Source organism: Dermacentor albipictus, chromosome 2, assembly GCF_038994185.2.
Source record: "Dermacentor albipictus isolate Rhodes 1998 colony chromosome 2, USDA_Dalb.pri_finalv2, whole genome shotgun sequence".
Taxonomy (NCBI): Eukaryota; Metazoa; Arthropoda; class Arachnida; order Ixodida; family Ixodidae; genus Dermacentor; species Dermacentor albipictus.
This window is the reverse complement of record NC_091822.1, coordinates 27,146,862-27,161,533: the sequence shown is the minus strand read 5'-3', so window position 1 is coordinate 27,161,533 and position 14,672 is coordinate 27,146,862. Positions and strand designations below refer to the sequence as shown.

The 14,672-nt window shown below is 47.8% G+C and overlaps 1 protein-coding gene across 1 annotated transcript in view; it reads right to left on the bottom strand.

Annotated features, from left to right (window-relative positions):
* The window catches only part of LOC135897904 (venom metalloproteinase antarease-like TtrivMP_A), a 248,462-nt gene that overhangs the window by 216,898 nt on the left and 16,892 nt on the right, over nucleotides 1-14,672 (bottom strand). The window contains exon 3 of the mRNA XM_070533531.1: nucleotides 10,777-10,895. Coding sequence (XP_070389632.1) covers nucleotides 10,777-10,895 — 119 coding nt within the window. The remainder of the gene's footprint in view (nucleotides 1-10,776; nucleotides 10,896-14,672) is intronic.

Sequence of the window (14,672 nt, the reverse complement as noted above, 5' to 3'; positions counted from 1 at the left end):
GAATGTATTATGAATTCCGAGAGACATGAGTTCTTCGGTTGAGGCGCATTGCGGAATTTGTAGGGCGATCTTGTATGCTTTCCGTAAGCACGAACTGATCGCATCCCTCTCTGTTTTTGTTAGCTCGTAATACGGTGCTGTAGATGAAGTGGCTAACCACCAGACTTCTGATTAGGTGAAGGGTGTCTGATTCCTTCATCCCCGCCCTTCAAGTGGTTACCCGCTTTATCATTCTTGAGACTTGCCTTGTTGTGTTGCCGTCTTAATGAGGTTAAGCCCATGTTGGCAGTGTTGATTTGATTGTAGCCACATGCCTAGTACCCAGATTGTGGTCTTCTCAGGTATTGCATTATTTCCAAGTCTGATTTCCAGTTTGAGGGCAGGGTCCCTCGGGACGTTAATCTCAGATTCTCTGACGCGCATTGCAGCCCTCTGGCTCACACGTATGTCTCGATTTCACAGGCAGCTGCTTGTAATCGTTCTTCTTTTTCATGTGGTGACCCGGTGACACACCAGACTGTAATAGCATCCGCATATAGAGCGTGCTGGATACCCGGGATGGCTTGTAGTTCCCTTGCAAGGCCTATTATCCACGTTAAATAGCTTTGGCGAGATCACTGCACCGTGGGGAGTGCCCTTGTTGGGCGCCTTGAAGGTCTTGATTTCTACTGCGCCAAATTTAATCTCAGCGGTTTGTTGGTTTAAAAAGCTGTGAACGTAGTTGCATATCCGCTCTCCTCAGTTTGTTTCAGCCAGGCCATTGAGTATTCCTTGGTGGCTTACATTATCAAAAGCGCCCTTTATGTCGATGGCCATGACAACGTGTTCGCTTGATCTTGGTATATTTGTTAGGACTTCTTCCTTCAAATGGAGGAGGATGTCTTGAGTTGAGAGCTTGGGTCTGAATCCAAACATAGTGTCTGGAATGATTTCATCGTCCTCTAAGTAGTTTTGTAATCTAGAGTTCACAATTCTTTCAAATAGTTTCCTCAGACAGGAAGTTAGGGAGATTGGTCTAAGGTTACTAATTGCTAATTTCTTGCCAGGCTTGGGAATTAAAACTATTTGAGCGTGCTTCCACTCCCTTGGAATAGTACCCTGTTGCCAATGTTCATTTATAAAGTTAGTATATGTCTCTAAAGCCTCATCGCTTAGGTTTCTAATCAAGGAGTTAGTTATCCGGTCTTTGCCTGCCGCTGTGTTTGGGGTCATTTTCGCTATGGCAGCTCTGACTTCTTCGATGGAGATGGGTTCATCGAGTTCAGGGTGACGGGTCCCCCGTATTTCGTCTCACAGGGTTCGGGAGATGGCTCTGTTCCGAAGCACTTGTTATATAATTCTTCTTTGAGTTCTTGTTCCGTCCCTGGGTAAGTATGGATTAGCCGTTCCACCGCTTTACAGCCCTCGTTCTTGGTTTTGGTTGGTTCCATAATTGCTCTTAGTATGCGCCAAGTTTTTGCGGTACTCAGCGTGTCATTAAGGGAGTCACAGAAGCGTTCCCAATTCGACGTAGCTAGTTGCGTTGCGTACTCTTCCGCTCTGCGGGTGATTTCTGCAATGCGTACTTTTAGCTTCCGGTTCTGTGACTGTCGCTTCATTCTTTTTGTTAGTCCTCTGCGTGCCTCCCAGACATGCAGTAAGTGAGGGTCTATCTCGGGTATCTCACAATGTGGGCTAGTTCTTTTGTTACTTTATCCTTTTGTGTTCTTACACTTTCACACCATTTACTTAAATAATCGATTCTGGTGCTTTGTTGGCTTTGCATCCGGCGGTATTTCACCCAGTCGGTAATTTTGGCTATTAATATGTGTCGTTTGATTTTCCCAGTCCAAATTGTGGTGCTGATGACGTAATGGTCGCTGCCTAAATCGTTTAGGGTGTTTATCCATTGCGCATCTTCACAATTCTGCACTATCGTGAGGTCAGGGCTGGTGTCCATGCTCACACTGTTGCCCTGTCTATTGGGCACTGCAGGATCCGTTATAATTGTCATGCCGAGTTGTTCCGTTTGTTCTAGAATGTTTCTGCCCTTAGCGTCCTGTTTTGGGCATTCCCAACTAGGATCTTTGGTGTTGAAATGACCTACTATTACGAGTGGTCTTCCCTTTACCAGGCGGGCAGTTTCCTGGAGGAGGCTGTCAAACTTTGTCTTTCTCTGGCTTGGTGGACTGTAAATGTTTAGTATAAAGGCACTCTTTTTGTTCAGGCCTTTATATATGATTTGATCTTGCAAAGCACAGCTGGTGGCTCACTCTGTGAGCTTACCAGCTTTGTCAAAAGTCCCCTTTTCCGTCGGAATCCACGACAGTTGCACTGCCAGATTTCGCAATTTTCTGTTCTAGTTGGTTGATGTTAGGCATGGTTGCTTTCCTGTGCAATGGCTACTAGCCCTGGTCTGGCGTATGGCTTCTCGGCTCTCTCTCTAATGTTAGCTCCGGTAATTTCCTTACGCACCGTTTCCATGATTTCAATTTGCAGACCCTAGAGTTTTTTGTCGGACCTCACTTGAAACTCAGTCATTTGTTGCTTTAGTTGTTGTGTTATTTGGGCTGACACCTGTTGGGTTATCTGTTCTGCTAATGATGGTAACAGTTGTTGGAAAGTTTCTTGGATTTGTTTCTGGGGTGTTTCGACCGACTGTAATCTAGGGTGCTTTTGGGGTGCTGGTACAGCTTGCCCCGAAGCTTGCTCCGACTGGTCCGGTTAAGCCTGTGTGTTCTGTAGCTGCGACTGCATTTGCTTTAGTATCGCATTCTCACGCTCTAGGTCGCCTAAGCGAACTCTCATGAGTTCTAGCTCTCGTTCTAGGCGCGTTATCTGTGCAGTTGTTTGAGGTGTGGGTTTGGAGGCTACTGCTGACCAGCTCACCTTGTTTTTGTCGCCTTCACTCTTCAGACATTGTTTCTTGTTCTTCTGATGGTTGGTGCTTTGCTTCTCCTCTTGTTTTCTGCCCTGAGAGTTGGATCGGCCTCGGGAGGTCGACCTGGTAGGCGAGCGGGATCTCTCCCACGAGTCAGAGTTCTCTCGATCCGAACTGAGCCACCTCTTCTTGGGGGTCCCTGTGACGTGGTTATGCTGTCTCATGCGCTACCTTCCCTTTGCGGGACGCACTTCAGCTTTTTGGTGCACTCTTGTTCCGCTGTAGGATGAGCTCCCCCGCACAGGGCACACTTGGGCTCACACTCATGGTCCACTGGTGGGTCGCGGAGGCCACATTTCGCAAGAGCCTTGACAGTTGGTGTTGGACAGACATCCGTCCTATGTGCTTGATTTTGGCATATCTTGCAGTATTGTCGAGTGGGTTGGTAGGGTATACATGGCGTCTCGCCACCGTAGTAATATACGTAGCGTGGCACGATGGGGCCATCGAATGTCAGCACTGCCGTCCTCGATATGCCGAGCATACGGGCGTAGAGTATTCGTACCCCTTGCGTCCGCACTCTTAGGTTGTTGATGAGTTCGTCTTCTGTGGTTCCAGGCTCCAGTCCATGTATGACTCCTTTAGGGAGGTTGTCGGGAGTGGAGATGTATGTGTTCACAGAATGTCGGTTGCCTCGCAGCTCCAGCTCCTTGATCCTCAGGATCCGTTCCGCTGTTCGTTCTTCGGGTGTGCTTGCTATGACGATGTTAGAGCCCGGCCGTATCCGCAGCAAGAAATCGTCTCCTATGATGTTTGCAGGTCCGCCACACGCCTGGACTATGGCTCTGGTTACCTCATGCGTCGGCAATTCCCGAACCGCCAATCCTGGCTTCGGTCTAATCATAATTTTCATGTCATTCTTGGGTATAGGGGGTGCTTTTCGGCGTGGGTGGCCTCTTTCCACTATGCGTCGCCTCATAGCTCGCTCTCCTGCAGGTAGCATTGCGTCACGGGCCCCGTCGCTTGCTCCTTCGGAGCTAGGGTGCCCCCGTTGTCCTTGTATAAGCGCGACGCGCCGAGCGTCTCCGGTGCATTGCTCCACCCCTGCTTCGTGGTTGGGGTGGTTGACCCCACCATTCGACTCGGCGGTCCGCGCATCTTTTGCCACTGACCTTGTTGATGGCCGGCGGTTATTGCATGAAGGCAGAGTCACTCTAAAAAAAGAAAGAAAAAGACATCGTTATCGTCTTATTAAGAGTGTTCTTCGAGTAGGCACTTCTGTTGCTAAATGGGGTGTTTCGTAAGTTCTCTTACTGTCGCGTTCTCTTTATAATACTCTACAAAGTTAGCTATGTCTCCCCAATCGGTCGTTATACCGCAACTTCTACCATTGCACACAACCTCCTATACAACTTCTCTATGAGCTTCTTTAATGTCACGCTCTGTAACATGTTCTAGGCACATTTTTCTACAGACTGAATTTCAAGCCTCCTTGTGCTAAAATCCCTGTTTCCTTTTTAGTATCATGATCATTATCATGATGAATTTCAAGCTCCAAGGAGTTACATTTTTCGAGGCAGTGCGAATGACATTGATGCCGTAGGCAATATTGAATGTTTCTTCTGGTTCTCTTTGAGACTCGAGGATGGGTCTCCAGTATATATTGTAACGCGAAGGACGAGTCAGTAAGACGAGCCACTATTTACAGGTTATATTTACAAAATCGGTTGCAGCGTTGACCGGTTAGATTCACAGCGCGAGCCCAGTTCGTTCTTCCTTCTCTTTTTTTTTGAGTGATGGCGCCCACGCGCCTCGTTGAAAGAATCAAACGCCACACGCCTGTAGGATAAGCCCCGGTGGCAGAAGTGACGTCCCGGAGCATCTAAATGTCATCACTGGGAGGGCGACACTGCTTTAGTCGTGTGACGTGCACGATATCACTGGATTGGGAAGCAGATGGGGCGTCAGGGGCGATCTCGTAGGGAACGGGAGTCACGGCACGAAGCACTCGGTATGGGCCTGTGTAATGAGACAACAGTTTTTCTGACAGGCCGATCTGACGCGACAGAGACCATAGAAGCACCAAAGAACCAGGCGGGAAGTGCAGGTCTCGGTGTCGCCGGTCGTAAAAACGCCTTTGACTCTCTTGGGATTTCAGAAGGTGGTCACGGGCAATTTCCCTTGCGTGGGCACAGCGGGCGATAGCGTCAAGTGCATATTCACTGGTCGATGCCGCGTGAACAGGAAGGGTTGTGTCGAGGGGCAGTGCTGGTTCTCGGCCGAACAGAAGGAAAAATGGGAAATAATCGGCTGTGTCGTGGCGCGAGGAATTATAAGCAAATGTGGCAAAGGTTAGAGCGAGGTCCCAGTCAGTGTGGTCTGAAGAGACATATTTCGCGAGCATGTCTGTGATATTGTGATTGAGACGCTCCGTGAGGCCATTTGTTTGCGGATGGTATGACATGGATAACTTGTGCCACGTGGCACAGGACTTCAGGATGTCCGCGACAGTATTTGATAGGAATGTCCGGCCACGGTTTGTGAGAAGTTGTCGCAGAACTACATGTAATAGAATCACGTCGCATAGAAGAAAATCGGTGACATCTGTGGCGCACCTTGTAGGAAGCGCTCGGGTGATGGCGTAGCGCGCAGTGTAGTCTGTGGCCGCAGCAATCCACCTGTTCCCAGAGGTAGAAAGAGGAAAAGGGCCAAGAACATCTAAACCAACCCGAAGGAATGGTTCCTCGGAAATGTCAAGTGGTTGAAGCTACCCAGCAGGGAGCGTCGATGGTGTCTTGCGTCTTCGAACGGAGCCATGCTATCCCTGGCCAAAAGAAGCGTCGGTGGATCCGGTCGTAGGTATGTGACACACCCAGGGGACCGGCAGTGGGGAAATCATGAAGATCGTAGCGAACAGCCGATGGAAGGTGTTTAGGGATCACAAGTAGTAATGCAGGGCCGTCGGGGTGAAAGTTGTGGCGGTAGAGTACGCCATCTTGAAGTGTGAATAAGCGAAGGGAACTGTCGGCAAGTGACGACTCTAGGCGGCCAATGATGAAACGCAAGGACTGGTAATGGCGCTGCTCATCGGTGACATGGAGCAGTGGAAAAAAAAGAGAGAACACAGGCGTTGGTGTCAGTATCAGACGTAGAGGTCCCGGCTTCGACTGGGTAGCGAGTGAGGCAATCTGCGTCCTGGTGTTGGCGTCCAGACTTGTCAGTCACTCTGTAGGGATATTCTTGTAGTCGGAGGGCCCAACGACCGAGCCGGCCAGTAGGATCCTTGAGCGACGAAAGCAACAGAGCGCATGATGGCCTCTGATTACTGAGAAGGGCTTGCCATATAACTATGGCCAGAACTTTGAAACAGCCTAGACTAGAGCAAGACATTCGCGCTCAGAAATCGAATAGTTGCTCTCTGCATTTGAAAGGAGCCGGCTAGCGTAGACAATAACGCGGTCGCGTCCGTGTTGGCGTTGCGAGAAGACGGCTCCGATCCCATAACCACTGGCATCGGTTCGGACCTCTGTAGATGCGGACGGGTCAAAGTGGGCCAAGACCAGTGGATTGGTGAGAATCGTGATAAGCCGTGAATATGCGGCTACCTGAGGGGGACCCCACGTAAAACGCCCGTCTTTCTTCAGATATTCAGTGAGTGGTCGAGCGATTGCTGCGAAATCTTTCACGAACCGTCTGAAATAAGAACAGAGCTCCAGAAAACTCCGGACGTCTTTAACAGACTGAGGTACAGTAAAGCAATTACTGCTCGCACCTTCTCCGGGTCGGGTTGTACGCCGGAAGCACCGACGAGATGGCCTAGCACTGTAACCTGTCCGTGCCCGAAGTGGCACTTCGATGAGTTTACTTGGAGCCCAGCCTTGCGGAAGACGTCAAGGATAGCTGCGACGCGCTGAAGGTGCGTCTGAAAGGTAGGATAAAACACAAGGACGTCATCGAGGTAACGAAGGGAAGCTGAGCATTTGAAAGCGTGAAGCAGAGAGTCGATCGTGCGTTCGAACGTAACAGGGGCATTGCATAAACCGAACGGCATAACCTTGAATTGGTAGAGGCCAGCTCGAGTGACGTGTGTAGTAATATCAAAGCACCCCGTCTGGAGTGGTTTAGTGCACAGCTTCATGAGAGAGTGAAATACACCACGTTCGGAGGAAGGAGCTTCACGTTTATGAACTCGCTCTCATCGTCAATATTCGATTGTGTGAATGTGCTGAGCACTGCTCGCGCTCAAGATGGCTTGTTCAGCACCCGTTAGGTGTTCCCTCAAATTTCATAGCAGTTTAATTGGTTATTGCTTTTTAAAGTGGTAGAACGCTAATACTGAAAAAATAAAATACCTTTCCGGCAGGAAATCTATTCCAAAGTTGCAATATGCATATTAGAACGTTTTGTAACATTCAATTAACGGCATCGACAGAGCAAGATACGAGCAATCACCGTGAGCGCGATGGGAACTTTTGTAATGTTTGCCGTCGCTTAGAGATACTCTGATTCACTTTTGCATTCCGCCTAATTAAATAATTAGTCTGAACAATCTATCAACTTTTCAAATATTATATTCAGATGAAAACTTTCCATGAGAAAATTGTAGAGCAACATGAAAACCTCCCGATACACCTTTCTGTTCCGCAATGCCTGCTAGATATCATTGTTTCTCGAGCGTGAAAGAAGCCCGCCAATACACGGAAAGTGCCTCGAGCGGCAAGTCGCGTGGCCATATTGTGGGCATTCGTGGGCATGATATATGGGACACCCTGTATATTTTCAAATGCTGCCACACGTTAACCGAATATTTCGCGAAAGGCAACGTTCGCAAACGGAGGTATTACCACACATCGTTCCAGCATGAGGTACTTAGCAGCACCGAAATCAATTGAAATGTGAAGAAAATCGTCGATTGGCTTCCTGTCAAAACTAGTTACAGCCCAATCTATAATGTTCATGATTTTATGATACATTTCGCAATGTCCTGATCAAATGCTCTCCAGTAAAGTATATGCAGTAGGAAATGAGAGCTTAAACTTTGAACAAAAAGTTTATGATTTCTCAGTGGCTATTTGCCGATACAATCTATAACGTGACATCTCTTTTTTTTAAAAGGTATTGTTTCTAATGCCGAAGTTTTAAGACTGACTGTGAACAATGCTTGCCTATTTTCTCTAATACTAATAGAGAAATCGGATCAAATAATATTCGAAAGTCGTGGCCTTCAATCTGCACAACCTGCTTAGCAAGACTGCGAGAGAAGAAATACGGGATTGATTGAGTTTGTAGTCTAGAGACCTGTTGGAAAAAGGTTATAAAGCAAGAGACATATAGCGCGGGATGGCAGCATTGCCAAGTGCGAAGCAAAGATTGAAGTTGCAGTAATGGAGCCTTAGATAGAGCGCAAATATCTGTAAGGAAAATTAGGCTCGTATTCCAAATGGTGCATATGAAATTATAGCTATATCGCAGTGCGACATATAGGAGCAGAATCTCTGCTGACCGCTCCTATGTAAATGTAAGCCACTCTAATGCGACTACTGCTATCCGCACGCACGTGTCAGCATTATACAGTGTCCACGAAGAAAGCCACCTCGACGAAGCCGCAGACCTGACACGGATAATTTCAAAGGTGCGATCACTGACGCCGTCTTGAAATGCCAGGTGGCAGCCACTGAATAATGTTCTCAGATAAATATCGCCAACCTCCCGTAAAATGTGGGGTTCAATCGATGGCAGAGATGGACACCTTAAGGTTGAGGGTAAATGGCGGATTGCCTTTTATGCGCGACCAGAAGCCACGTTAAGTAAAACTATGCCAATCTGCTTTTATGCCGATTTCCTGATGTCCCATTTCCGTAATCGCCCACATAGGCATTGGGCGGTGACGCGCAGCGTTGTTTTCCCGCTAATTCACACGGGATCCTCGTTTGTAGGATACCACCTTAGTTTGATTTCAAGGTGAATAGCATTGCCTACTTTGACACATCTTTTCCTGCTGGAGTGGCTGAGAAAAGACGAAGAGTACGCAGAAATGACGAGGGTTTCGTTGGGGCGCCGCTTGCGCTGCAAAAGTAGATAATTGGATGAGCAGTGTGGCGCAGGATGCCGGGATTGGCTCGCTTCCCCTTGCTTAGCTTGTAGTGGCCGGTGAAAAATCACGGTGACCTGCAAAGTCATCGGTTGCTAAAATTGTCGGTAAAACGAATCTTCAGCAGAGTTGGCAGAGCGATGTCGTGCCGAAAGGACTCGCCAGCATTGTAGTGCCACCTAAAAATGTTTACTGTACGCAAATAACTCCGTTCTCCCTGGCAGCTCCGAGTATCCAGTGGCAGACCGCACGATAGAAAGAGATATTCTATTCCTTTCAGAACGGGGAAGTCTCCGACTGTTGCGACAAAGGTTCAGGTTTGTTTGGCACAATAATGCATCTTTAATGCGTCCACGCCACTTTGACATTGTAAGTTCTCGCGGTTTGTGATGTCGCGTGACAGAAAGGCGAAGTGGGCGCACCACAAAAACTTTTGACCAATAGCGGAGGGCTAATGGCGAAAAAAGAAGTGTGGAATCAGAAACAATTATTCTTATTTTGTTGAGTCTTATCATGTATAATCAAGGTGCACGCGCTGAATAAAACGCGGAGGAAGTTTTGCGGTTTTCATGAAAGCGCGTGAAAGATAGGCAAAGCATGGCAGCCCGAAAAATTTTGCACCGATCATGAAGGTCTGATTGGATAAATGTAATAAAGACAGTCTGGGATAATTATGCGTTATAGTGCCTCAGAGCTCGTCATTATTGCTGCCATTTGGCATTACCGGGACTTAGCGATTACGAAATTAGGTGTCTACAATGAGCTCCTCTGAATGCAAACAGTTTTGAGAAAAGGAATTATTTAGAGAAAATGTATATATAACTGGCTGCAAGTTCTAGTGACTCTTTTGATTAAATATGATATTTTCGATGAACTTTGTATATTTATGCGGTGCTGAAATAAAAAAAAAACGCCTACTGGCCTTTCTATAAGTGCACGACCCCCCACCACCGCACGCACAATATGTCACATGAACAAGCTAGTGCGATCAATACTAAAAATTATTCGTATATTTTCATTGGACGAGGTGAAAAATTGCAGCAACGAAACCTTGGCGAGGCTTTCTTCCTTTCTGGCTTGTACGCGCCAAAGCAGTGCTTTGACGTCACGTGGTATGGAGCGATTTGGAGATGCTTTAACTCTTCTTGTGAAATAGCAGCGTGCTGCCAGCTTATACAAGGCCATTTGGAAAGCACGTTGACTTTGGCTGCTGCAATACCTACAGAAAATGGAAGCTCTTGATTGTGCACATGTGTGGCGTACATCACCAGCATGGATTCAACTCTCCAGAGAGCAGCGGCATCTAGGTTTTTTTCTTATATTATAGTATTTAGAATATAGTATGATGAAGATAGTAGGATGTCGACGGGGATGGCATGATGACTTATTGTACGAAAAAATACAACTCGTTCCTTCATGGCCTGCTTCAGGTACAAAGGCGGTAAAATGTCATATGGTGTCGCAAAGCGCTGTCTGCCGTGAAGAAAGGGTGGCCGAAACAGGTCTGCAGTCACTTTGAAAGCAATTTGTTGCCATCCGACAAGACATTCACAATAGGCAGTGGCAAGGTAGAGAATTATTCTCGTGATCCATTCCTGCATATTTGGCCTAAAAGAACATGGCACGCCTTGACTGTCTTCAAGCGCACTCGCCGCGGCAGCCCAATGGCTACGGCGTTGGCCAGCTGAGCTGGAGGGTTCAAGCACACCCACTACATTTACATTGACCCTCGCTACACGCTCCTCCCTTTTTGCTGGGCGGTGCAGGTTCCCTCCACGCGCACATTCGCGGGGCGGTCTGGGGGAATGGAAATTGCAGCACTTACGGCCTCCCATACGTGCCTTCACCGCCTTTGTTGGAATGGGGAGCAGCACGTGACCGTGTCGGGCAGTTCGGTTTGTGGCTTGATGGCACCATCGAGAGGGGCGCTGGCGGCGCTCGAGACTGAAAAGAGCCACGTATAGATTGAACAAACACTTGGCAACCTCATTGGTCCAACACAATTCGGCATTCATAATCATCTATAGCAATGGCGGATAGGCTTAACCTAAAATTCATTCAAGCTAACCTCGATCATACGAACAATGCGATGGCGGTATTGATACGAGCTATGGAGGCAAGGGGAATAACGTTCGCGGTCGTGTGCGACCCCTATGTAATTGCGAACGTGATTCCTGGCATTTCTTCGCATTTTCATCAATATAAAGCACCAGAGAATGCAAAAATGCTAGTGTTTTGCGATGAGTCCGGGTATACTTGTCTTCCTGTCCTGATTTCTACACACGTTGTCGCAGTAAAATTCTCAATGCCGTCCCACTCTTTTATGGTGGTGGCGGTTTACGTGCCGCCACATGCGGACATTGGGCCATACCTTGGTTACTTGGTTACCGAGTTTCTTGCGGCGGTCGGGTCGGGGATGGTGGCGGCTGCATTCGCTTTGTGGCCGGCGGGGGGGGGGGGGAGGAGTGGATGCGATGATCGGGGCGCTGCGATTGTGCACCTCGTGTGTCAGCACGGGTTGCATATTCTGAAAGACCCGGGCTCGGAAGCTACCTTTGAGAATCACTACAAGGCTATTTGGATTGATCTCACCATGATAACTCCGGCGATGGCTGCTCTCGACTACATGTGGAAGGTCCGCGATGACTGCACGGTACATTGGGTTCGCCTTCACCCTGACAGACACATTGAGTTCGCCTTCACCCTCGGTCAGCACACCCCTAAGAAAAAATTGACGTTTACTGGCAGAGCCCGAGTTCTGAAATCGCTTAGTACGATGTCTTGGTTTCAATTGGTACAGGGTGCCAATTTACTTACAGGAGATGCACTAGAACATGTTCTTGGCAAATTTTATGAACTTTATAATAACCTGGTCCATCGGTATTTGCGCACTGTGAAGTCGGGTCCGTATAGAGTGAACTCGTGGTGGAACCCGGAATTTGGCGCTGAAAGAAATCGAGTTCGCACTATGCGGCGCCGATATCAGGCGGCATGCGATCCTGATATGAGGTTGACCTTACGGGCGGACTTTGCTAGAGCACGCATATCTATCGGCGGAACATTGCCCAATCTAAGGAGAGTGCGTCAAAACGCTTTTGTGAAGAGTGCTCAAAGAAAAGCACTTATGGCGCGCCATTTAAAACAGCGTTTAACAAATTACGGCCACCCGCACAGTCGCCCGCTGTTGTTACGGCGAACAGTGAACTCACTACAGGTGTCCTACAGCCGGTGGCGCTGCTGCGTTGCACACAAATCCTCGCTGACAACGTCGCGCAGGACGGCGCGCAGCATAGGGCAATGCGATCTGTGGCATATAGCCCACCGGTGAGTCGAAGAGAGGACTTCGATTTTACACTTGAGGAGATAGAGCACGCCATCTCAAAGAGCAGGGTTCGGTCAACGCCGGGGTTAGACGGCATCTCTCCTTCTATAGTTAAGCATCTTTCATCCCGGAGTTTTCTTGCTTATGTTTAATTCGGCACTTCTATTGGAGTGTATTCCAAAAATCTGGTGGCAGGGTAGGGTGAAATTCATACATAAACCGGGCCGGCCACGCGACCAGACATCTTCCTACCGGCCTATAATCATGAATTCCTTATATGGCAAAATATTCGAATGGCTTGTAAATTCACGCTTTTATTTCTATCTTACACTCTAAAAACTAGGGAGGGTATCGCAGGAGTGAAGCGGCTGATTTACTCTTCAAAGCATTGTTTTACCCTCGTAAAATGTCGAGTGGAGGGAAATGCATTGTTCACTCCAAACCCAATGAAAACTGAACTGTGCACTTCACTCTGCCCTTCTGAGAGAGAGAGTAGAATGCTCATTTCTACGCTTGGCGGCAGCAGAGAACAAAACGTGCCCTGTAAACGTAAATAACTCCCAGGTGGGAGTATATTGCTTGTCCTCTAGTGACCCCCCGGTTGGGAGTTTATTATGCTATGTATCGTCGGAGTAGAATTTTTACTCCATGTGAGCGGAATTTTTGCGTTGAACTATGGGAGTTTTTTACTGTCTTTTCTTTATATTTCGCTTTGCAATAGACAGAGTTTTTTGAGGCGTAAGGGGAGTATAAATAGAGGCATCGCGTGAGCTTGCGCAAAGATCTTTACATAGAGAGGCTACTGGTAAAATTTCGAAACTTACGCACAAGACCGCATCAAATTCAACGAAACCACATATGTCATTACATACATAAACATTTCAGAAACGCCCGATGCAGAACTTTGAAAGACTTCTCACGTATACGCGATACTCAAGAAGCAACGCTGCCAGTATATACAGCCACGATACTGTGTGCCTCGAAACCGCCGAGGGAGCAGCTGTGCTGTTTTCAGAATTACGACTCACATGCTCGTTCATACGAGATCTGTCTCTCTGAAATTAACTAAATACCTTAATCAATAGAAAATAGTTAATTCAGAATATTGAGAAAAAGAAGTTAATGACGCAATTTTTCAAAACTAACAAGCCATTCTGCGAGTGCTGAAGCGACTTCGCACACTGCCGGCGTTCGCGGCCAAAAAGTAATGCGTTAGTTACAGTAAGCAAGAAAAATGTAAGTGCGTGTGCTTTATAGCAAACTTAAATTTTTGCGATATAGTGGCAGTGTACCAAGTAATTATTACGCGTGAGCATGACCCGCAGCAGCAGAAGTAACACCCAAAAGTGCGTAGTCATAGATTTTCTGCACCGCACCACTTGCTCTGCGTCCAAGCAATCTCTCTCGGTTGTGAAAAGGAGCTACATCGCTGATCTGTCCAGTGAATCCTTAAACTCGGAGCCAGCAGGCATGCTTTTAAATCACTGTCTCGGATAGAGCGTAATGTTGATGCAATATCGGAAGCAACGACGTGACCAAAACCTATATGCGCGATAACAATTCGATTGACATCGCTCAGTGAGAAGCTTTATTTACAGTACGCATACTTATGTCCTGCCGTTTTTCTTCGGGTGAGGATATCCGTAGACAGATACATAAAAACAGTTGCTTGCACTCCGGTCCTTCTCACTGGAAACACAGCACCGCAACGAACTTGGGGTACGCCATTCATGTGCGACTATTATGGACGCCGTCGCTCGAACAGTGGCTGCTGTTGCCATTGCTACGCAATCCTTTCAAGCATTACACCGGACGTTGTCAGCATGTACCCAAAAGGACATAAAAGTCGCATCTCACGTTCTGAAGAACACATGCCATGGTCACGCAGCACGAAAACAGTCACAACCTGAGCCGACATCACGAGCCAGTGAGCCGCTTGGAGGTATATACCTAAGACTCTTTCCGCACTTCAAAACGTTGCTGTTGCATTCATCATTGTCAGCAAAGTGATCAGTGCTAACGTACTTGAAGCTGAGATACCGTGAGCTTCAGGCATGTCTATATAACACTTTCTGAAAGGAAATACGGAAAACAAATCGACGAAACGCTGGCACGGAACCGTCGGCCATGAATAAACCGTCGGCCATGAGCACTCCCGACTCCGCCGAACGCGCCCGGTCGCTGGCGAGGCGCACAGCCTCATGGGAAGCGCCCCGTGACCAGCCTGTAACGGCGGAGGGGAGTTTTTTAAAACTCCCTGTCGGAGTTTTCACAGGAGAACAATATATTGAAGCGGAGTATAATCACGTCATGTCGCCTTAATACTCGCGCAGCAAGCCAACGGAGTGAAACGGGAGAATGGCTCTGTTTTGCTCCCATACATCGGAGTAAACATTCGA